Source organism: Heptranchias perlo, chromosome 30 (genome assembly GCF_035084215.1).
Source record: "Heptranchias perlo isolate sHepPer1 chromosome 30, sHepPer1.hap1, whole genome shotgun sequence".
Taxonomy (NCBI): domain Eukaryota; kingdom Metazoa; phylum Chordata; class Chondrichthyes; order Hexanchiformes; family Hexanchidae; genus Heptranchias; species Heptranchias perlo.
In genome coordinates, this window is record NC_090354.1 from 5,670,976 (window position 1) to 5,692,862 (window position 21,887).

Below are 21,887 nucleotides of genomic sequence, written 5' to 3' on the forward strand. Positions count from 1 at the left end.
TTCTCTCTCTTTTCTCTCTCTCTCTCTTTTCTCTCTCTCTCTCTTTTCTCTCTCTCTCTTTTCTCTCTCTCTCTCTCTTTTCTCTCTCTCTCTCTCTCGCTTTCTTTTCTCTCTCTCTCTCTCTCTTTTCTCTCCCTCTCTTTTTTCTCTCTCTCTCTCTCTCTCTCTCTTTTCTCTCTCTCTCTTTACCACCCCTCCTCTCTTCCTCCTCTCTCTCCTTTCCTGAAGGCACCATTGCTTGCCAAAGTTTTGTTCCATAGACATTGTAACCAAAACCCATTCCTCATGTAGGAATCTAGACCCCGTGGGGCCTAAGTTTTCTGATCAGCATTTTTGGGTTAACCCCAGCATTTGAAATAATGCCCATCAGAAAATCTAGGCTCGAGTTTTAGCCTATTCAACAACAGGTAGCATCACAGGCGAGCCCATTTTTGTCTTGTACTTTCCAGCACAGATCACTGGATGGAGATGAAGAATGTGAACCTTGGCTAATTTTTTCTTTCTTTCTCCCACCCCTTTCTATCCCGGGGCAACTGTAGCATTCCCTAATAGCTCAGATCATCTAACTCAGTAGCATCTGGGAATCTAATGTGGGCCCATCCAGGCCACTGTTGCTCAGTGCCACATTGAGCCATCGGGGGGAGAACCTGATAATTTCTCAAACACTGAAGACCAGAAGAATTAAGTATGCCATAGGTCCCCAAAAACTCCATAGATTTAGCATGCATACATGCACTTCCTGTCAATTTCTTAAATTATAAATTCCTTTGTCCACATTTATAGTGGAAGCTGCCCATGTAAACTTATCAGGCTGCAATTACACTTTCCACCTGTTGGAGGGGGGCGCTGCAGTCCACCACTGGCAGGAGGGTGTAATTAGTGTGACAAGTTTACATAGGCAGTTCCCATTAGAAATGGGGACATGGGAATTTATAATGTAAATATAAAAAGGACAGAATCTATAACAAAATAAAGAAAGAAAGACTTGCATTTATATAGTGCCTTTCATGACCTTGGGATGTCCCAAAGCGCTTCATAGCCAATAAATAGGGACTGATTTCCATTTGTTGTGTCTTGGTCCAATTATCCCCCACCCTCTAACCGTGCTCCACCTGGAAGAGTATTCTTGGTCTTGACTCTGTGTGTAGCGACACGGGAGATCGACTGATAATATGTTAAAAACGACATCAGCATCCTGTCAGTTTTTCATGTTATAAATTCCTACGTCTACATTTATAACAGGAATCGCGTATGTAAACTTGTCACGCTGTAATTACATCCTCCCGCCAGTGGCGCCACTACAGCGCCTCAGTCCTCCATCCTCAGCCTGTACTGCTTTGCTACAACCATCTCTACTTCTCCGCTGTCAGGCTTACTATTTAAAACTCAAGGTATTGAGCACAAATAAGGACAGAATGTCTGATTTTAAAATGGGAGCTAAATTACGTCTGTGGGCCCTGGTCTAATTAGCCCTCGCCCCTTAATCTTGCTTCACTGAAGACTCCCTGTGTGCAATTCCATGGGCAATCAGAGCCACGGTGCTACTGCAAGACACTACTAAAGTTGAAATGATTAGAAGAGATGATTTGGGTAAATTAGGAAGTAGTATTTAGATAATATCAAGCTTTGAGTTTTAAAAGCCTGAAGATTGTAGGAAGGAGTAGCACAGTTTTGAGGAATATAGCTCAATATTAGCGAATTAAACATTTGACATTGGGTGTCGGAATTGAAAATCTGTTTTTTCTTTGACGCTAACGAAAGAATTTCTACAAGGCCTCAAAGGACTGACCTCTGTACATAGCTGGAAAGGCAGAGGTGAAAGGTCGGGAAGTCAAGCCACTCTGGCCAAAGGAAAAGCTGCATAAAGCCAGGAGGCTGAAAGTGGAGCCGAGGCCCATTGAATGGACGTTTGGGGAGTGGCAGTCGAGACTGATTAGGGATTCATTGCAATCGGCCAGGGAAAGTAAACAGCAGCCATGGTGGAAAGTGATTGGAGGGGAAGATAAATAAAGAATTGCAGTGAACCAGAGATCAAACACACTGCATGGGCACCAAAACTGGCTGAGCGATCTATCAGACATCATAAGCCCCATGTGCACAGGACAATCATTCAGCTATGTCTTTACTTCAGTGATTTATGCTGGGGCCCACACAAGAAAATAACGTGGACCTCTTTTTTTCAGTTACGGAACTCCTCTTTTATTTATTAATTTCTTCCGTCATTCGCCCACACAGCGGACAGGCGATGGGAGCATCTTTTGAAACGGGGATTTTGTTTTGGAACCGGGCTGCTCATGGGGTTTGCTGTCTCATTTGTTTTGTAATTAAAATATTTATTCGTTGCTACAGTGCACAGGATTATGGATGTTCGGGAGTGAGTAATAAGGCTGTAATTTACTCTAGGGGCTGAAATTATATCAGCCACAAGGGTGAAACTTACCTGCTTTATAGACATTGTCTGAGAGTAATGTTCCACGCTCTACTATCCATTTGCCTTCTCTGCCTTAGTCTTGGGACCTTTTACTACGTTAAAGGCGCTATATAAATGCAAGTTGTTGTTAATATGGAGACTACAATAACAACAATCATTCTGCATCTGCTCTCCACTTGATAAATGTATTGTCCGCTGTCAAGTTAAGCGGTACAGACCAGGAAGATGCCAGAGGTTTGTGCTGAGTTGGCTTACCTCAACTGCAATAGAAACTTGAGCACGTAATCCCCGGCTGACACTCAGTGCAGTACTAGGGGAGTGCTGCACTGTCGGAGATGCTGTCTTTGGGATGAGACATTAAACTGAGGCCCCGTCTGCCCTCTCAGGTGGACGTTGAAGATCCCATGGCACTATTTTGAAGAAGAGCAGGGGAGTTCTCCCCAGTGTCCTGGACCAACATCACTAAAAAAAAACAGATTATCTGGTCGTTATCACATTGCTGTTTGTGGGAGCTTGCTGTGTGCAATTTGGCTGCCATGTTTCCTACATTACAACAGTGACTGCATTTCAAAAGTACTCCATTGGCTGTAAAGCGCTTTGGGACATTCTCAGGTCGTTAACGGCGCTATATAAATGCAAGTTCTTCTTTTAATAGGCCTGAAGACCATTGGGCTAAAGAGAGGATAAATCAGCCAGGGTTCCTCCCCCCTTTGATACTATCCAGTATCTCCTCCTGGGAAACACATTAGGGAATTGGTTCCTGACTTCCTTTTTCCCTGTCTGAGCCCAAGGTACTGAAGCTAATTGCAGCACCCCAAGTACTGAGCACATGTGGGCAGGACAATCATTCAGCCGACTCAACATAGACTCTGTATCAAACCCGGAGGACCTTCTGGTTCTGTGTGACCTGGTATCAAACCCATCGAATCATTAGGGACTTCTTGTTAACAAAAAATATTGTTAATGAATTTATAAACTGGGAAAACAACAGCAACTTGCATTTATATAGCGCCTTTAACGTAGTAAAATGCCCCAAGGTACTTCACAGGAACGTAATCAGACAAAAATTGACACCAAGCCGAAGAAGGAGGTATTAGGACAGGAAGCTTGGTCAAAGAGGTAGGTTTTAATGAGCGTCTTAAAGGAGGAGAGAGGGGCGGAGAGGTTTAGGGAAGGAATTCCAAAGCGTAGGAACCTAAACAGCTGAAGGGATGGCCGCCAGTGGGGTGGGGAGGGAGGGAGGGTTGGTGGCTGCACAAATGGCCAGAGTCGGAGGAACGCAGAGCTCTCGGAGGGTTGTAGGACCGGGCGAGGTTGCAGAGATCGGGTTCATGCTGGACCCTGAGGTCGGGTGTGTGTAAAATTCTTTATTCTAAGAATCTGATTTTAATCCCTGCTCTTGTTTTATTTGCTTTTTCAGAACCGGATCTGGATGATAATGACTGCAGCTTTGTGTGCAGAGGCAGCTCTCCCAGAGGAAGTCTATCTCCAACGTAAATGTTACTTTATTTCATACCTCTGTGTTTTGTATGTAAGGTGGCATGTCGAGCGTAGCCATGCAAAGACGAGCAATGCCATGCGGACCATCATAGGCATGGGCCACTCAGCCCCTCGAGCCTGCTCCACCATTCAATCAGACCATGGCTGATCTGTACCTCTATTCCATTTAATACCCTTACCTAACAAAAATCTATCGATCTCAGACTTGAAAGCCCCAATTGACCCCCAGCATTTAGAGGTCCAGTATGTCTTTCCAGATTAAAGACCCCATGCCACCATTTGAAGTAGAACAGGGAGTTGTTTTCCTGGTGGCCTGACTAGCATTCCTTAAGCAAAACCACTAAAAAAAAAAGGCTTAGAATAGATGATGACCATTTTGCCTTTGGCCAGGAGAGCTGGCCAAAGGCACATCAAGATAGGTCTTGAGAATGTGTTTCAAGATGAGGAAGGAAGACGCTAGCCACAGCTTTAGGGAGGGAGTTATAATAGAATCATAGAATGATACAGCACAGAAGGAGGCCATTCATCTCATTGCCGTTTGTGGGATGCTACAGTTGGTTCTGCCTTCAAAACTGTGAAGTGATTTGGGAAATTTCAGTCAGGTGAAGGGACTGTCTAGATGCAAGTGTCGTTATTTCTATATTTAAAAAAGGGACATTGTTTCTTTCAATTTTCAACTCTTTTCCCCCTCCCCCAATGTTACAGCTCGCCTATTGGTGGCTTCTCCATACTCTACGATCAGACAATACCGAGCCGGCTGGAGAATGTACCACAGACAACATCCAACATAGAAGAACTCCTGGACAAGCACTGGAACGGAGACGGAGGCATTGACAGTAAGTACTTGCCCAGTATATCAACGATCTGAATGTCAGGCCGCTGTGCTGTGAGTTCAGCTGTAAACTGTGCATGAAAGTCAGGTGAGGGCGGGACTTGGTGGTGATTCTTTCTAGCCCTACTATCTAGGAAGTTAAGGGGAGACTTCATAGAGGTGTACAAAAGCATGAAGGGCTTTGAGAGAGTAGATGAGGAGAAACTATTTCCAGTGGCGGTAACCAGAGGACACAGGTTTACGGTAATTGGCAGAAGAGCCAGAGGGGAGATGAGAAATTTTTGGCCAGCTCTCCTAATACTTGTATTAGTGGTCATCATCTGTTCTGTCCTCTTATGGAGCATCTTGAGACGTTTATTAGGTTAAGGCACCATATACATGAAAGTTCTTCTTGCTTCCAGTGTTCACGGCCTTCGGGTCACGCGTGCATGGCCACTTGAGCAAGATTCCCAGCTTGCGTTTATATCTTCAGGAAAGGGAGGGAGAAAATATTGTGAAGATGAATTAATTTTACGCTGCTTGATTGCTTTGGTTCTGATTGAGCACATTTTGAGGGGGGGGGGGGAAGACAAACTAAATTAATTTTTTTAATCCCCCTAGTTGTGGACATGTTAAAATCATTACACCTGCTTCAGCTGGATAATCGACGTCTACAGGAACAGATCATGAATCTCTCTGCAAAGAAGGAGCGTCTTCAGCTGCTGAATGTCCAGCTCTCCGTCCCTTTTGCTAGTGTGACGTCCAGCAATGGTCCATCCTCCCAGGCACATTTAATCAACTCCCAGAATGGTAAGGAGTGTTTCTCTGCGATTGACTGGTTAATCACACAAGAGTGTGACTGAACTACAGGTGTCGCAAAGGGCCAGGGCTGGGTTATCGGTCTGTGCTCTTAGCAGATCGCAGCCGGGACATCGCTTGGGTGCTACAGTCCGCCTCAGCGGGGGCCTTGGGCTAGGGAATGGAAGAAACAGCCAGGGTTACGAGCATACAAACAATGACAGACAGGGAAAGACCCTCTGGTCCATCCCGCATGTCCCACACAATTTGTGACACCTTGTGTATCACAATATATGCACTCCCCAGCCCACACAGGAAATCATGTGATCTCCTGGGAGAGACGAGAAACCAGATTTAAAAACCCTGGCCAATTCGTGGAGCGGGGAGGGGGAGAGTCTGGGAAATTCCTATCCGACCTCCTAGGCAATCAAAACTAGTCCAGTTCTTGCTTCCGATTGCTGCCTTCTGATTGCAGTGCACGGGCGAGATCAGATTCAGGCTCAAATGATTTCCCCCTCCCACACACTCAACTGTTCAGGCTTCACACAGGACTTGGGGCCAGTTGTATGACCTACCGGAGCCTGACTGGCACACAGGGCCATTCCTTATCTGTGGGCCCAACACAGGGCCATTAAGGCCAGTTGTAACACCCCTGAGGCCAACACAGCTGGGATCAGCTACTCGCTCTGCCATTAGGGTAACCTACAAAATAGTCTTGCTTTAAAAGTGTTGTCACTCTTGGTGACGCAGTGAACTGGTTGTAGGCAAGAGAAGGAGATTGCTCCTCGTCCGAGTTTGTCCATAAAATAAGGTCAGTTGGCTCCCTTTTTAATACTTTTGTGATGAACAACCCATCCTCTAGGCTTTCCCAAATGGCTCAGAGGTCAAGTCTCCCATTTCTGAGCCATGGAGAGCAGAAGGTCCCAGGTACGATTCCCGGTCTGCGCTAAGGTAGCTAATCTCAGTTGAGGGTGCTACGGTTGGCTGCAGTGCAGTTGCGACAGGGAGGGAGAATTTGGCCAGTGTTCCTGCTCTTAAGTCGTTGTCCAGCAACCCCTACTGGAAAATCCTTTGTGTGGAGTTCCAGCTATGATGCCCTCCACAGTCTGATAGTCAACCAGCGCTCTCGCTGTTAAGGTTCACATGCAAATAATGGCCACTAGCACTTGGAAGGCCCAGTGAGAAGGGAATTGAAAAAATTTGCATGGCTATGGGGAAAGAGCGGGGGAGTAGGACCAGTTGGATTGTTCTTTCAAAAAGCCAGCACAGGTATGATGGGCTGAATGGCCTCCTTCTGTGCTGTACAATTCTATGTATCTAAAAGAGGTAATGGAACTATATGAAAGAGAGAAATAATTTTAATATTGACTGCATCGGTCCTGTGGTTTCCATGTTTAAAAATGCATGGAATAGCAGAATGCGACCCAATAAAAGACTGGCAAAATTGCCAGAATCCCATGCAGTAACAATGGAATTTGCCTTATTCAGTCCCATAAACCCGTGGGCCTCACTGTAATATCGGCCCGTTTGAATATTATAAGCATGATTGTCAATTTTCTGTTTTCTTGGATAAATAAATGGAGCTGTGCAATGTGAGTAACGACCCCAGGTTCCCACATGATTTAAAAATTGGTTATTGAGTCACACTTACGTGATCATTGCCTTATGGTGTGTCCTTCAGTGGAGACGTTAAACTCGGGGCCTGTTTGCTTGTTCCGGTGGTTGTGAAAGATCTCGTGGTTTTAATTAAAGAAGAGAGTGGTGTTCTCCTGGTGTCCTGGCCAGCATCCTACCCCCATCTTTCAACCAACAGCAACAAAAAAAAACAGATTATCTGGTCATTCATGGTGGTTGCTGTTTGTGGGATCTTGCTGTGTGCAAATTGGCGGCTGTGTTTTCCTACATAATAACGATGACTGCTCTTCAAAAGTACATTCGTTGGATGAGAAGCTCTTCGGGGTGCCCTTAGAGATATGATGAGACCTTATCGATTTGAAAGAACCAATTTCCATTTAGATAAAGTCTGCTGCTGTGTTGTAAAGGTGTTTGGCACAACGACGTCCTGTTTAATGAGTGGCTTCGGTTGACTGTTAATCAGTGTCTTTTTCCTCTTTTCTGTGGGTGTAGCTTGCAGCTCTGATCTGCTGAACAGCAGTAAAAGTCCCCCTTCAAAGAGCAGCTTCATAACCGAGAATTCCCTCTCCGCATCATCAGAGGTATTTAATACACTGTCTTGGGAGTGTCTCGTCCTTTCTGCAATCTTGGGGTCTGACATTTTACAATATTCTACTCGACTGGAGGGTTTCACCGGACCATTTTGTAAAGAGCTGACCTAATTTTACAATGAGCATCATTAATGCACATTTTCAATCTCTGTTAAGCGAGCAATAGTCAGAAAATCTACACCTTTTAATAAGTGAGACATTAATAAGTGAGGTTGTAGTGAAGTCGTCTACTTAAACTTAAGAAAACGTTCCATTCTCTTTAAGACGATACAGTGGTGTAGTATTGAGGGAGTGCAGCATTGTCTAAGGAGCTCCCATCTGCCTTTTTTGGGGGATAATGTTGTTTCCATATCATCACTGTCTTCCCTTGGAGAATAGTGGGATGTAGTGGGAGGATTCACAGGCTGATTAACAGTCTGACAGGCCGTGACATGAACATTCCTCCCATGGCCGTAACCATCTTTATACCAACAGACAGGGTGGTTAGTCATATATATGGGTGAAGGGTTTTAGGGCTCGTACAACCCATAGGATGATAGGAGGAGGGGCCACCCACACCCACTGGTTGCGAGTACCCCGCTGAATGCCAACTCAGAATTCAGAGCTGGAGCTCCAGTCTCCACTCGCCGGGACTGTCAGGAGCGGGGTTCGAACCCTGTACCTTCTGACTCGGGCGGGAAGACTACCACTGAGTCAAAGGCTCTCACTTTTTTTGGGAGGGGGGGTCATTAAAGGCCCCATAATACTCTTCAAAGAAGAGCAGGAAGTTTTCTTGGAGCCCTGGCTAACATTCCCCTCTCAACTAACACAAGACCAGATTATCTGGTCATCCATTGTTGCTGCTTTTGGGATCTTGCTGTGCATAAAATGGCACACCCATTTACCTGCATATCAGTCACTGGACTTCAAAAGTAATTCATTACATAGAATTTACAGCACGAAAACAGGCCTTTTGGCCCAATGGGTCTATACTGGTCTTTATGCTCCACACAAGCCTCCTCCCTCCCTACTTCATCTAACCCTATCAACATATCCTTCAATTCTACTGTCCCCTTAAATGCATCCATGCTATTCACCTCATCCACTCCATGTGGTAGCAAGTTCCACATTCTCACCACTCTCTTGAATAAAGAAGTTTCTCCTGAATTCTCTATTGGATTTATTAGTGACTATCTTATATTTATGACCTCTAGTTTTGGACTCCCCCACAAGTGGAAACATTTTCTCTACGTCTACCCTATTAAACCCTTTCATAATCTTAAAGACCTCAATCAGGTCACACCTCAGCCTTCTCTTTTCTAGGAAAAAGAGCCCTTTTTCATATATTGAGAAAAGAAAAAATTGATTGCGTGGAGTGCTGAGAGATGTTTCGGTGTGATGAGGTATTATACAAATGCATGGATTATTAATATTTATTATTCAAGGGTCAAATCCGATATATGAGTTTAATGGGATCTTTCTCTCCCTTTCTGTAGGACCTCCGTTCTGGCTGCCACAGTAGAAGCAGTTCATCTTCATCCCTGCAGAGTACCCCCCCTCCGTTGCCCCCACCGCAGCAAAGTCCGGCCTCGCTCCAGATCCCTGGGATGACCGCAATTCAGCAGCAAGTCAACGGCCTGGCCAGGACCTGCACGGGAGGCCTGGGAGGCAGCGTCTCCACGACGACGTCCACATTTTCCACCACACTCGCGGTGGGCGGAATGATGGGATGCCCGCCGGGGAACCAGTTGGCCATCAACGGTATTGTCGGTCCTTTGAATGGTGTCATCCAATCGTCTGCATCTGTGGCACCGACCCATAACTCCCTCCCACATACGTCTGCACCCCTTAATGTTCCACTGTCAACAAGCCTCTGTAACAGGTCAGATTACGTCATTTTCACTGGGCAGGCAGGCCTCATTCGGATGGTGCTGCCTAATGTGTGTGTGTGTGTGTGTGATCAAACAGCAATGTATTGGCTCTGTGGACAGAATGTAGTGAGATCTATTAGACAAACGAAAAAGGAAGTCTTGGACAGCTCTGGCGCTGTGTGTAGTGAAGAAAGAACGAACTTGCATTTATATAGCGCCTTTCACAACCTCAGGACGTCCCAAAGCACTTTACAGCCGGTGAAGTACTTTTGAAGTGTAGGCGCTGTTGTAATGGAGGGAAAGGCGGCGGCCAATTTGCACACAGCAAGGTCCCACAAACAGCAGTGTGATAATGACCAGATAATCTGTTTTAATGATGTTGGTTGAGGGATAAATATTGGCCAAGAACACTGGTGCATTATATGGTGTTGAGCCATGCAGACCTGGGAAGTTCCAGATTCGATCCCTGGCCTGTGCAGAGATCGCTGCTCTCACTACGCAGTGACTCCTGCTGGCGTATGTGATTGTGTGCACCTTGGACGGGGACACGGTCGGACTCAGTCGTCATTCGCTCCCTCAAGTCAAGTAGTCTGCTGTCTAGACGCCCACTTCAAGAACGGCCAGTAGGGTGAAGAAGTTTAAGAGACGGCATCTAGAGGAGACTAGACAAATTTGGTAAAAGACAAGCAGAACGATAGAATATTTGAGGCTTCTGAATTTGGGAGTATACAAACATGTGTGTTTTTTTCCCTAGATTTAAAACTGTAGAAAGTAAATCTGATGAAGGCGCATCAATGATGGGCCTAGTGTAACATCAACAGTAGGCCACAGAGTTGCCAACTCTGGTTGGATGTATTCCTGGAGATTTCATCACATGACCTGCTGCCTCCAACTCGCAGGAGATGAATCTGTAATTCCTGGAAACTCCAGGGCAAACCTGGAAGGTTGGCAACACGAGTAGGCCAGGAGCATAGCAGATATACAGGCCTCACTATACACAGGCACCCCTCTCCCAACGTGCTTGATTCGCCTTGTGTTTCAGTTCATCTCTTCCCTCCTCCTCCTCTCATGGACATTCACTGTCATCTGTCGCTTGGCCAGCTGGCAGGCTGGTGGTGTGCATGGCTTCTGACATTGTCTTTCTGTGCTTCAATTAATGGGGAGAGCAATTGTGTAGGGTGGATAAGAAGTTGTTGGGGGGTGAGGGAAGGGAAGAGCGTAATTTATTGCTTTACCACCTGTGGCACGTTACTCCTCCTTGGACACAACAACAGCAACTTGCATTTATATAGCGCATTTAATGTAGTAAAATGTCCCAAGGCGCTTCACTGGAGCGTAATCAGACAGAAATTGACAGCGAGCCAAAGAAGGACACATTAGGACAGGTGACCAAACACTTGACCAGGACCTACTCCGTTAATGGTAGGGCGTTGGGGAGAGTTATAGAACAAGGAGATCTAGGAGTACAGGTTCATAGCTCCTTGAAAGTGGAGTCACAGGTGGACAGGGTGGTGAAGAAGGCATTCGGCACGCTTGGTTTCATTGGTCAGAACATTGAATACAGGAGTTGGGATGTCTTGTTGAAGTTGTATAAAACATTAGTAAGGCCACACTTGGAATACTGTGTACAATTCTGGTCACCCTACTATAGAAAGGATATTATTAAACTAGAAAGAGTGCAGAAAAGATTTACTAGGATGCTACCGGGACTTGATGGTTTGACTTATAGGGAGAGGTTAGATCGACTGGGACTTTTTTCCCTGGAGAGTAGGAGGTCTTATAGAAGTCTATAAAATAATGAGGGGCATAGATAAGGTAGATAGTCAAAATCTTTTCCCAAAGGTAGGGGAGTCTATAACGAGGGGGGGCATAGATTTAAGGTGAGAGGGGAGAGATACAAAAGGGTCCAGAGGGGCAATTTTTTCACTCAAAGGGTGGTGAGTGTCTGGAACGAGCTGCCAGAGGCAGTAGTAGAGGCGGGTACAATTTTGTCCTTTAAAAAGCATTTGGACAGTCACATGGGTAAGATGGGTATAGAGGGATATGGACCAAGTGCAGGCAATTGGGACTAGCTTAGTGGTATAAACTGGGCGACATGGACATGTTGGGCCGAAGGGCTTGTTTCCATGTTGTAAACTTCTATGATTCTAAAGAGGTAGATTTTAAGCAGCGTCTTAAAGGAGGAGAGAGAGGCAGAGTTTTAGGGAGGGAATTACAGAGCTGAAGGCACGGCTGCAAACGGAGGGGCGAAGGAAATCGGGGATGCACAGAAGGCCAGAATTGGAGGAACGCAGAGTTCTCTGAGGGTTATAGGATTGGTGGAGGTGGCAGAGATAGGGAGGGGTGAGACCACGGAGGGATTTGAACACAAGGATGAGAATTTTAAAATCGTGGCATTACTGGACCGGGAGCCAATGTAGGTCAGCGAGCACAGCGGGATGATGTGTGAGCGGGACTTGGTGTGAGTTAGGATACGGGCAGCAGAGTTTTGGATGAACTCAAGTTTACGGAAGGTTGAAGATGGGAGGCCGGCCAGGGAGAGCATTGGAATAGTCGAGTCTGGAATGTACAAGTAGAAATGTTTGATTTAATTTAAAGGGATGGATTACCGGGCAGCTTGAATGTTCGAGGGTAGTTCAAAGACGGTGCCATATTTTTAATCAGCAAACTAACCTGATGATTCGATGTTTAATATATAACCGTGATCTGTCTTTCTCGTTCTTGCTGTTGGCTTAGGTTGCTTTAATTTGAATTTTTATCAGGAGTGAGTAATTGCTGCCCCTTGGCAAGTAGGATGATGTCATGTTATGCAAATGAGTCGGTATGATTTGAATTAAATTATGACTCTGGTGGTTTTTTCCCTGAGAGCAAGAACAAGTCTAGCTGAACCTCGGTGTTCTGTTAATCTGGGAAAATATGTGAATGGAATATGCAAAAGCTTCAGACACTGCTTCTCCTGTCACCTGTGGAACAGGCTTCCAGATCTTGTTCGAAATGAAGAAAATATCACTTCATCGAATCATGCAGCACAGAAGGAGGCCATTCGGCCCATCGTGCCTGTGCCGGCGCCGGCTCTTTGAAAGAGTTATCCAATTAGTCCCACTCCCCTGCTCTTTCCCCATAGCCCTGCAATTTTTTCTCCTTCAAGTATTTATCCAATTCCCTTTTGAAAGTTACTATTAAACCTGCTTCCACCGGCCTTTCGGGCAGTGCATTCTAGATCATTACAATTCGCTGTGTTAAAAAAAAAATTATCCTCATCTCCCCTCTGGCTTGTTTGCCAATTACTTTAAATCTGTGTCTTCTGGTTACCGACTTCAAGACACCTCATTCAATGAATGACTTTTGAATTGCGATGGCCAATTCAGCAACAGTGGCATCCGTTAACATTGCGACCAATGGGGGAGGAATATTGGCCAAGACAGCAGGAGAACTCCTCTTGTCGATGGTCAGGCGGGTCCTTGGTTTAACGTTTCATCTAAAGGGCGAGATCTGGAATGTGGTGACAAGACACATCGCTAGTGCTGGAACATAGCACTGTGGAGAGGAAAAAGAAATTCTTGCATTTATATTACAATTTTCCCGACCCCAGGACGCCCCAAAGCGCTTTACAGCCAATTGAGTATTTTCAAAGTGTGGTCGTGTTGTAATGTAGGAAATGTGGAGGCCAATTTGTGCACAGCAAGATCCCACGAACAGCAAGGTGACGATGACCAGATAATCTGTTTTTAGTGATGTCGGTCAGGGGTAAATATTGGCCAGGACACCGGGGAGAACGCCCCCCGCTCTTCGAATAGTGCCATGCTATCATTGACGGCCGCCTGAGAGGTTCAACGTCTCATCCGAAAGTCGGCACCTCCGACCGTGCAGCACTCCCTCGGGTATTGCATTGCGAGTGTCAGCCGACTTGCCCACGAGGCTTCATGCCTCCTCCAGATGCAGAAACCCATGCGTGGCGGGGGTTAATGGGGCACCCTGACGGACCAGTGTGAGGACATTTATTTTGACCAGGTGCTGTGATGCTGCAGTACCAGCTGTCAGCCACCAGAGGCTCTCAATGAGCTTCGTTGCGAGCAGAGCTCCCTCTAATGGTAGAAAATGGGCATGGCAACATATCCTCGTTGCTCAAAATCTTTTCTACAGGTGATAAACCGATCTCAAATCTGTGGAGCTTCTAATTTGTATCTGAAATCCCTTCAAACCCCCTCCCACAATTCAACCTACAACCCAATGTCAGCAATTTCTTTCTCTCTTTTCCCTCCACTTTACATCACATTGGCATTCTGGGATGAATAACTTTGTTCCTCCTGGTTTTGGAGAGCAAGCAATCTCTTTGTTGCCTGATTCCTTCATTCCGAGATGGACTACAGAGGCCGAGCTTTGCATTTTAATAACACAGCGCACTTGTGTGAAGTGAGGAGCCTGTAATCTCCTCCGGCCCTACAACCCGCCGAGATCTCCGCGCTCCTCCATTTCTGGCCTCTTGCGCATCCTCGATTTTCATCGCTCCACCATTGGCGGCCGTGCCTTCAACTACCTAGGCCCTAAACTCTGGAATTCCCTCCCTAAACCCCTCCGCTTTCCTACCTCTCTCTCCTCCTTTTAAGATGCTCTTTTAAAACCTACCACTTTAACCAAGCTTTTGGTCACCTGCCCTATTATCTCCTTATGTGGCTCGGTGTCAGATTTTGTTTGATAATCGCTCCTGTGAAGCGTCTTAGGACCTTTTACTATGTTAAAGGCGCTATATAAGTTCAAGTTGTTGTTGTAGTGCTGTGCCATTGCCTCTTCTCAACCTGTGGAATCAGTCTACTCTTAATTCAAGTTGCTTCATTCAAATTACCTGATGATTTATACATAGTCTGATATTTAAAGTACTAAATTCCTACTTTGCTGTGTTATTTACATTGCTTAATTCAAAGTAGTGCTAAAAATGACAATTATCAGAAGTAGACTGTACTCCCATGAATGACTACTAAAAAGAAAGAAAGACTTGCATTTATATAGCGACTTTCACAACCTCAGGACATCCCAAAGCGCTTTACAGCCAATTAAATACTTTTTAAATGTAGTTACTGTTGTTGTATAGGAAACGGGGCAGCCAATTTGCACACAGCAAAGATATAATGACCAGATAATCTGTGTGTAACGTTGATTGAGGGATAAATATTGGCCAGGGAGAACTCCTCTGCTCTTCGAATAGTTCCATGGGATCTTTTACGTCCACCTGAGGGGGCAGACGGGGCTTTGGTTTAGCAACTCATCCGAAAGACGGCACCTCGAGCAGTCCAGCACTCCCTCAGCACCGCACTGGGTGCCTCGGCCTGGATTATGTGCTCAAGTCTCTAGAATGGGACTTGAACCCATGACCTTCTGACTCCGAGACCAGAGCGCTGACACCAGCTGTGCTACACTAAGTGAGCTTCCCATAACACTGCACACACTCCCACACTCGTAGGCTGCTTTGTTCAGGAACAAAGAAAGAATTCCTTGTACTTGTTATCGTATGGGTGCTCAGCTAGTTTTGTGAGTGGGGTAAGGTGGGGGGGGCAGGTGGAGCGAGGCAAGGGAGATGGAAATTCTTCTGCTTGTCTGTGACGGGCCTCCTAATAGCCTGACTCGGACAGGAAAACGTGAGGAAGGTCTTACAGCTGACAGATTAGAGCTCTGGTTGTAATTTCAGCTCCTTGTATCGTGTCTTGGGCTATGACGCAGCTCTAGTTTGTCATGAGGCTTATTTATCAGGCCTGATACACTTTAACAGGGCTGCAGTTTATTGTTTTCTGCCTCTGCAGCTAATGGTGGACAGACAATGAGTTTCATAATAATAGAGGTAAAGTATGAGTAATCTCTCTCTTCTTTCTCTCTCTTTTTCTCGATCTTTCACTCTATCTCTCTCACTTTATTTCTCTCTCTCCTTCGTCCACAGAATGCCCAACATTCTGTGCTTCACCAAAATTCTCTGCTCTACTTTAACTAAGGGGAAGCTAGATAAGTGCACGAGGGAGAAAGGAATAGAAGGTCACGCCAATAATGTTAGATGAAGAGGGGAGGGAGGGGGCTCGTGTGGACCATAAACGCGTGCACTTCTGTGCTGTAGATTCTATGTAAAATCCCAGTGCCGACCTGGCTTTGGCACCTGGTGTAAATTCTCCAGGTCACTGCACCGCCAACAAACACCAGGATCAATCTCATGCAACACCTGCCCCTAGTCACGGTCTCTTCAAAGTACGCCTCCTTGTCATGGCATCCAATACGTGAATCCACCCAAGGTAGCAGTATGTTTTTGTGCAACCGTTTGTCGCCCCAGAAATGCTGAAGTTTGTCTCTTTGTGCGTGTACAGCAACATCTCCGGAATGGGCCAGATTCCTGACCAGCAAAGACAGTTCCTGTATCAACAACAGCAGCAGCAGCAGCTACAGCAGCTGTTGACCTCTCAGCAGCTCACTCCGGTAAGGTTCGGTGCATTTCTTTTGTCAAGGTGAAGCGGCCACAGTGTCCCAGTTTGGCATCCATTGGAAATCTCACTCGAGAAAGGCGCCAAGGGATGGCTGATGGTGGGCAATGGAAAAGTGACACACTGGTGTGCAGAAGGGGACGCTTTTCTAGAGTTGGGGCTGAGGCACGTTGTTAGGCAGAGTAGAGGGAACTTTGTTCTGCATCTAACCACGTCATGCCTCAAGTGGACGTGCTTGATAATGACATTAGGCGGCCAAAATGGAACATGACAACTTCCGTTTCTGTAGTGCCTTTAACTTAGTAAAACATCCGAAGGTACTTTCACCAAGGCATTCAGAGACACGTGGATGCTGAGTCAAAGGAGGAGATATTGGGAGGGGTTAGAGGTGGATTTTAAGAAAGGTCTCAAAAGTCGGAGAGCGAGCCGGAGAGGCAGAAAAGTTTAGAGATATAATTCCAGAGCGTGGAGCCTACACTGCTGAAGGCGTAGTGGGCAAAGGTTCAAAGGGATGGGAAGGATACACAAGACTCTGGAGTCAGAAGAATGAAGGTTTCGGGGAGGGGGTGGGGATTGTCATGCTGGAGGAGGTTACACAGAGAGAGATGGGAGTGAGGTCCTGAAGGTATGTAATCATGAGGACGCGAATTTTAAATTTGAGTTGGGAGACCAGAAGTCATTGTAGGTCAGCGAGGACAGGAGTGATGGTTGAGTGTGACTTGGTGCGGGATGGGATGTAGGCTGCAGAGTTTTGGATGAGGTGAAGTTTACGGAGGTTGGGAGACCAGCCAGAAGAGCATTGGAATAGTATGGAGGTGACAAAGGCATGAATGAGGGTCTCAGCAGCAGATGGGCTGAGGCAGGGGTGGAGGAACACTGTCAACTGGATATAGAGGCACTGAGGAAGGTGCAAAAAAAGATTTACAAGGATGATACCAGAACTAAGACGTTATAACGATCAGGAAAGGCTGAACAGGCTGGGGCTCTTTTCTCTAGAAAAGAGAAGGCTGAGGGGTGACCTGATGGAGGTCTTTATGAAGGGGTGCGATAGGGTAGACGTAGAGAAGATGTTTCCACTTGTGGGGGAGACCAAAACTAGTGGTCATAAATATAAGGTAGTCACTAAAGAATCCAATAGGCAATTCAGAAGAAACTTCTTTACGCAGAGAGTGGTTAGAATGTGGAACTCGCTACCACATGGAGTAGTTGTGGAGAATAGGAGAGATGCATTTAAGGGGAAGCTAGATAAACGCATGAGGGAGAAAGGAATGGAAGGATATGTTGATAGGGTGAGATGAAGTAGGGAGAGAGAAAGTTCGTGTGGAGCATAAACACCGGCATCAACCAGTTGGGCTGTTTCTGTGCTGTAAATTCAGTGTAATTCTATGCAACTGAGGGGAACGAAGGCATATTGTATAGACCCCCTCCCCCAGCCCTGACTTCTGCTAGCTCAGAATAGACTAGAAATTGAAGCTGGGATCTTTCTGGCCTTTGTCATTCAGTCCCACACTGAACAGCGTATTTGCCAAATGAACCTGCTCAAAAAACCGTGGCAGATTCTTTGATCTGTCAGCAAGGAACCATGTCTGAAGGGGTGATGTGGTATCTCCTGTACTCTGACTCAGGACCAGCAAGCATTGGTTTATCAGATGATGCAACAGCAGCACAGACAGCGGGAGCTCCAGCGGCTGCAGATGTCTGGAACGTCACAACTCCCCGTCAATAATCTCGCACAAGGATCTCCATCCCTGCCTGTCCACTCGGGTCCAAACAACTCTTTCCTTTCCGTTCACACCGACGGCAGTGTACAGAAAGCTCAGGTAAGCTTCAAACTTCCATAAATATCATGTACACAGTCCTCTTACCTCTGGTCTCCTAGCCTCTCTCTCCTCTCTCCTCCTCGCACCCTCTTGCTCCTCTTTTTCTCTCTTGCTCCACCCCCCCCCCCCTCCGCTCTGCTCTCCCCCCCCCCCCCCCCCCACCTCCGCTCTGCTCCCCCCCCACCCCCCCTCCGCTCTGCTCCCCCCCCACCCCCCCTCCGCTCTGCTCCACCCCCACCCCCCCTCCGCTCTGCTCCACCCCCACCCCCCCTCCGCTCTGCTCCACCCCCACCCCCCCCTCCGCTCTGCTCCACCCCCACCCCCCCTCCGCTCTGCGCCCTCACTATGTTGAATTAAAGACTCCAACAAAAGACATGATTGGTGGTTTCTCTGCATCTACACAGGGAGGTGCTGGCCCCCCTCCCCCTAGCCCCATTATATTTGTGTTGCCTGTGATGAATATATTTTTTTAATATACAAAACAGAGTTGGAAGAGAGACTTCAAAAACTCACTCCGTAGAGCCACCTAGTGGCCGGAGCCTGTGCCTACACTGTGACAGTTGACATAGCAACATTAAATGGGAAATGTTGACATTGCAATTTATGATGGGAAATGTTGACATAGCAACATTAAATGGTAAATGGTGACAGAAAAGTAGAAGCAAACATCCTTACAACAGTAAGGTCCGCGGACAGGAAGTGCGCCTTACATGAGATTTATTTAATATAATGTCGTTTTTTAACAGTAAATTTTTAATCGAACCTGAAATGCATGCCTGTCACTCCCAAAGGATGAGTCTGGTTTTGCAATACTCTGCCAGCCAATCAATACGAATCTCCCAGATATCTGATAAATAATCTTTCATTTGTCGCCCTTTTTTGTAAGAGGCTGAACGATAAAGTCAACCAGGAAAAGAGCTGACGACATCGCGACTGGTCATTGGGCGCAACGATTTGGGATCTTGCTCCTTCACAACTTCGTTTCCTGAAGTCAAAAGGTCACGGGTCAAGAGTTGTACAGCCTTGGATATCTGCTGCTGACTGACAGGGCTCTTGCACATGGAAGCGCAAAAAAAAACCAAGCTGGAGCCAAGTTGCACAAGTGAACACGTTGCATCCTCTCAGGAAAAAAAAATGGAAAGAATGCTTTTTGTTTTGGGGAGGTGGGGGAGGGAAGGTGGGAGGAACTGAAGCTTTTCTGGCGTCTTTTTTTTTTCTCTCAACCAGCGGTGAAGGGACGTCCCTACATCGTAACACGAGTCAACGGAATCACGAGCAGTGGAAATTGGATTCTGCCGTTGTGGTTGCAATTAGGAAAATGGATCATTGCTGCTGTACGGAACACAGAAATCGGAGAATCACCTTTAGACGCAAAGTCAGAGGCTGGGAAAGACGTCTAAGATGGTGACCATCCGTCGGAGCGTGTGGTTAGCAATATCTGTGGTATCTGAGTGACTAACCATTCCCTCACATGGCCTTCGGTGATATATATTGTAATTTTTTTTCTCTTATTTTTGTGTGGATACGTACATTTTTATTTTCTAATTTGCGACACGGGCTGCTGTCAAAAGAGCGATGGCCGTAGACTTAATATCTTTTAATCAGAGGCGGTGGGTGTTTTGGGTTTTGCTGGAGAGAGAGGAGGTTGCTGCTGTCTGCATCCTGAGCTCGGACTGAGAAAACCCTCCTCTTTAATAATAAAAAAAAAAATTTCCGGATGATCAACAGCCCTAACTGGCCCAGCGGAAATATCTGGAGTTGGGAATGCTGAGACGGTGTGCCAGGCACAGGCTTGTGACTTAACAGCTCCCTGTACCATGGGCTCCAGATGTTTGCCTGGGATATTACGGGGATGTTGGCAAGCGATGCCAGGCACTTTCACACAGGGAGGGAGGGTTTTTCTCTCTCCATTCTCGGGGATGTGGGCGTCGCTGGCAAGGCCGGCGTTTATTGCCCATCCCTAGTTGCCCCCTGAGAAGGTTAGTGGTGGGCCGCCTTCTTGAACCGCTGCAGTCCGTGTGATGAAGGTGCTCCCACAGTGCTGTTAGGTAGCGAATTCCGGGATTTTAACCCAGCGATGTTCCATTCCTTTACACCGCTTGGCAGCTGGCAGTACAAAGCACCTTTACCAGAAGCCTGGTAATGGGTCACACCCCTGTTCGTTTTGATTAGGGCGGTGAAGCAGCCAAGGGAGTTGAGAATGGGAGACATGGACTAAAGGGTAACAGTAGGTTTCCACAGACAGAGAATGCTGAAAACCTAAAATACGAGAAAATGCTGGAAATGCACAGCAGCATCTGAAAGAGAAAGGCCGTTTAGAATATGGGGTCTCAACCAAAACGCGAACCTACCTTTCTCTTTCAGACGCTGACTGACCTGCAGTTTTTTTTAATTGCTCTGTAAGCACTGCCCGGTTTCTGTGAGTTGCTTCCCAACATGTCTCATTCTCCAGCTCAGAAGGTAGACCAACACGCAAACTGGAATTCCTGCTGATCTCCGTGAACCCACTGCCATCTCCTCTCCCCTTCGACCAACTCAAGACCATAAACTTGAGCCCTCGCACTGCTCCCGCAGAGTGTTAATTCAGTCTGACTTTTCAATGCATCTATTATCACTTTACCACCATGTCGTCGTTGACCTGTTTAATGTTTTTGATTGTTTCGTTCACTGATGGGTCAAGCCTGACATTTCAGTACATAGGAAATTATGTTGTCGTCATAAAAGCTTTGTGAACATTGTGTGGAGACTGGCTTATTGGCTGCCTGAGGGGCCTGGAGTTTGGGGCTCCCCAGAGGGCCTGGGATCTGGAGTTTCCTGGAGGGCCAGGAGTTTGGAGAGCACCAGCAGGTCCTGTTGGCAAAGCTCCGTTGCATTTTCAGGAGGCAGACTTAAATCTCTGCCAGCTGACTTTGAATCCGAACGTAGCTGAGGTTGGTATGTGGTGTTCCACTCTCTCCGTTATTTGTTCAGAAACAGCGCTGTGCTGAAGCTGCGTTTATATTGGGCTTCGTGCCATGTGAGAACCACCTGCTCCAAACGCACGCCCGTCGCACAGCCATTGGCGACCCGAGAGTAAGTTCGGCCAAGCTTGGCGGCCAGGGAGACCTGTTTTCAAGTCAATCTGTCGAGCTGTCCTCCCCTGAGCGAGGCCCAGGAGGTACCACAGGCCTCACTCAATATAAAAGCAGCTGTAGTACTTTTTATTTCAAATGTAGCTGGAGAACTTGTGCTTTTACAGTCGGGAGCCGCTGATTTCCCACCTAACCGGGTCGTCCAGCAAGCCCAGAAGTAGGAAGATCCCGACCGATAGATTTTGAGGAGGGGGATCAGATTCTGATTTGTGATGGGTCTTTGCTTTCTTACTGAAAAATACCTTGCACTTTATATGGAAATCTGAATGCTATGCATCTTTGATTTAGGATAATTTCTTCTTGAGCTCTTCCCTCTTAACCCACCCCTGGCCTCCCCACCCCAAGACAAACTCCAGAGAGGCTGTAGCCTCAGACCGTTGCCCTGTAGGTGCTTTTACTTAAAAGAACTATAACTGACGGCAATTTTGCGCTTCCCTTACTGTCGGCTGCGATTTATTAATAAACAGCCCAGCATTGCCTTGGAGTCTCCAGGAATTAAAGACTAATCTTCAAGACACTGCTGCGAGCAACACGCAAGAGAAAATTCATAAGGGGCACTAAAAAAAAGTTTTTCTTTAAATTAATTTTATTTGACCACTTTTTACTAGTTATACAAATACTGTACATGGGGGGAAAAGGGTTGTTTGACTGTCAGGAATGAAAGACTCTATTTGTTTTCCAATTGGCCGGGGGAAGGCAGGGCACCGCGAGGATGGACATGTCGGGTGACCAATGGCGGGAGTGTGGGGGCGGGACCGTTGGGGGGGGGCCATGAGATGAAACCTCCAGGAATACATCCAACCAGAGTTGGAAACCCAAGGGCGAGCTCGCCTCGTTCTGGTGACCCGGATTACACGGGTCTC

At 46.7% G+C, this 21,887-nt stretch overlaps 1 protein-coding gene across 1 annotated transcript in view; it reads left to right on the top strand.

Annotated features, from left to right (window-relative positions):
- The window catches only part of LOC137299846 (protein AF-10-like), a 123,359-nt gene extending 101,985 nt beyond the window's left edge, over positions 1–21,374 (top strand). The window contains 8 exon segments of the mRNA XM_067968778.1: positions 3,852–3,924; positions 4,637–4,767; positions 5,364–5,552; positions 7,668–7,756; positions 9,241–9,626; positions 15,960–16,068; positions 17,699–17,893; positions 18,780–21,374. Of these exon segments, the coding sequence (XP_067824879.1) occupies positions 3,852–3,924; positions 4,637–4,767; positions 5,364–5,552; positions 7,668–7,756; positions 9,241–9,626; positions 15,960–16,068; positions 17,699–17,893; positions 18,780–18,815 (1,208 nt within the window). The 3' untranslated portion in view covers positions 18,816–21,374.
- The last annotated feature ends 513 nt before the right edge of the window (positions 21,375–21,887 follow it).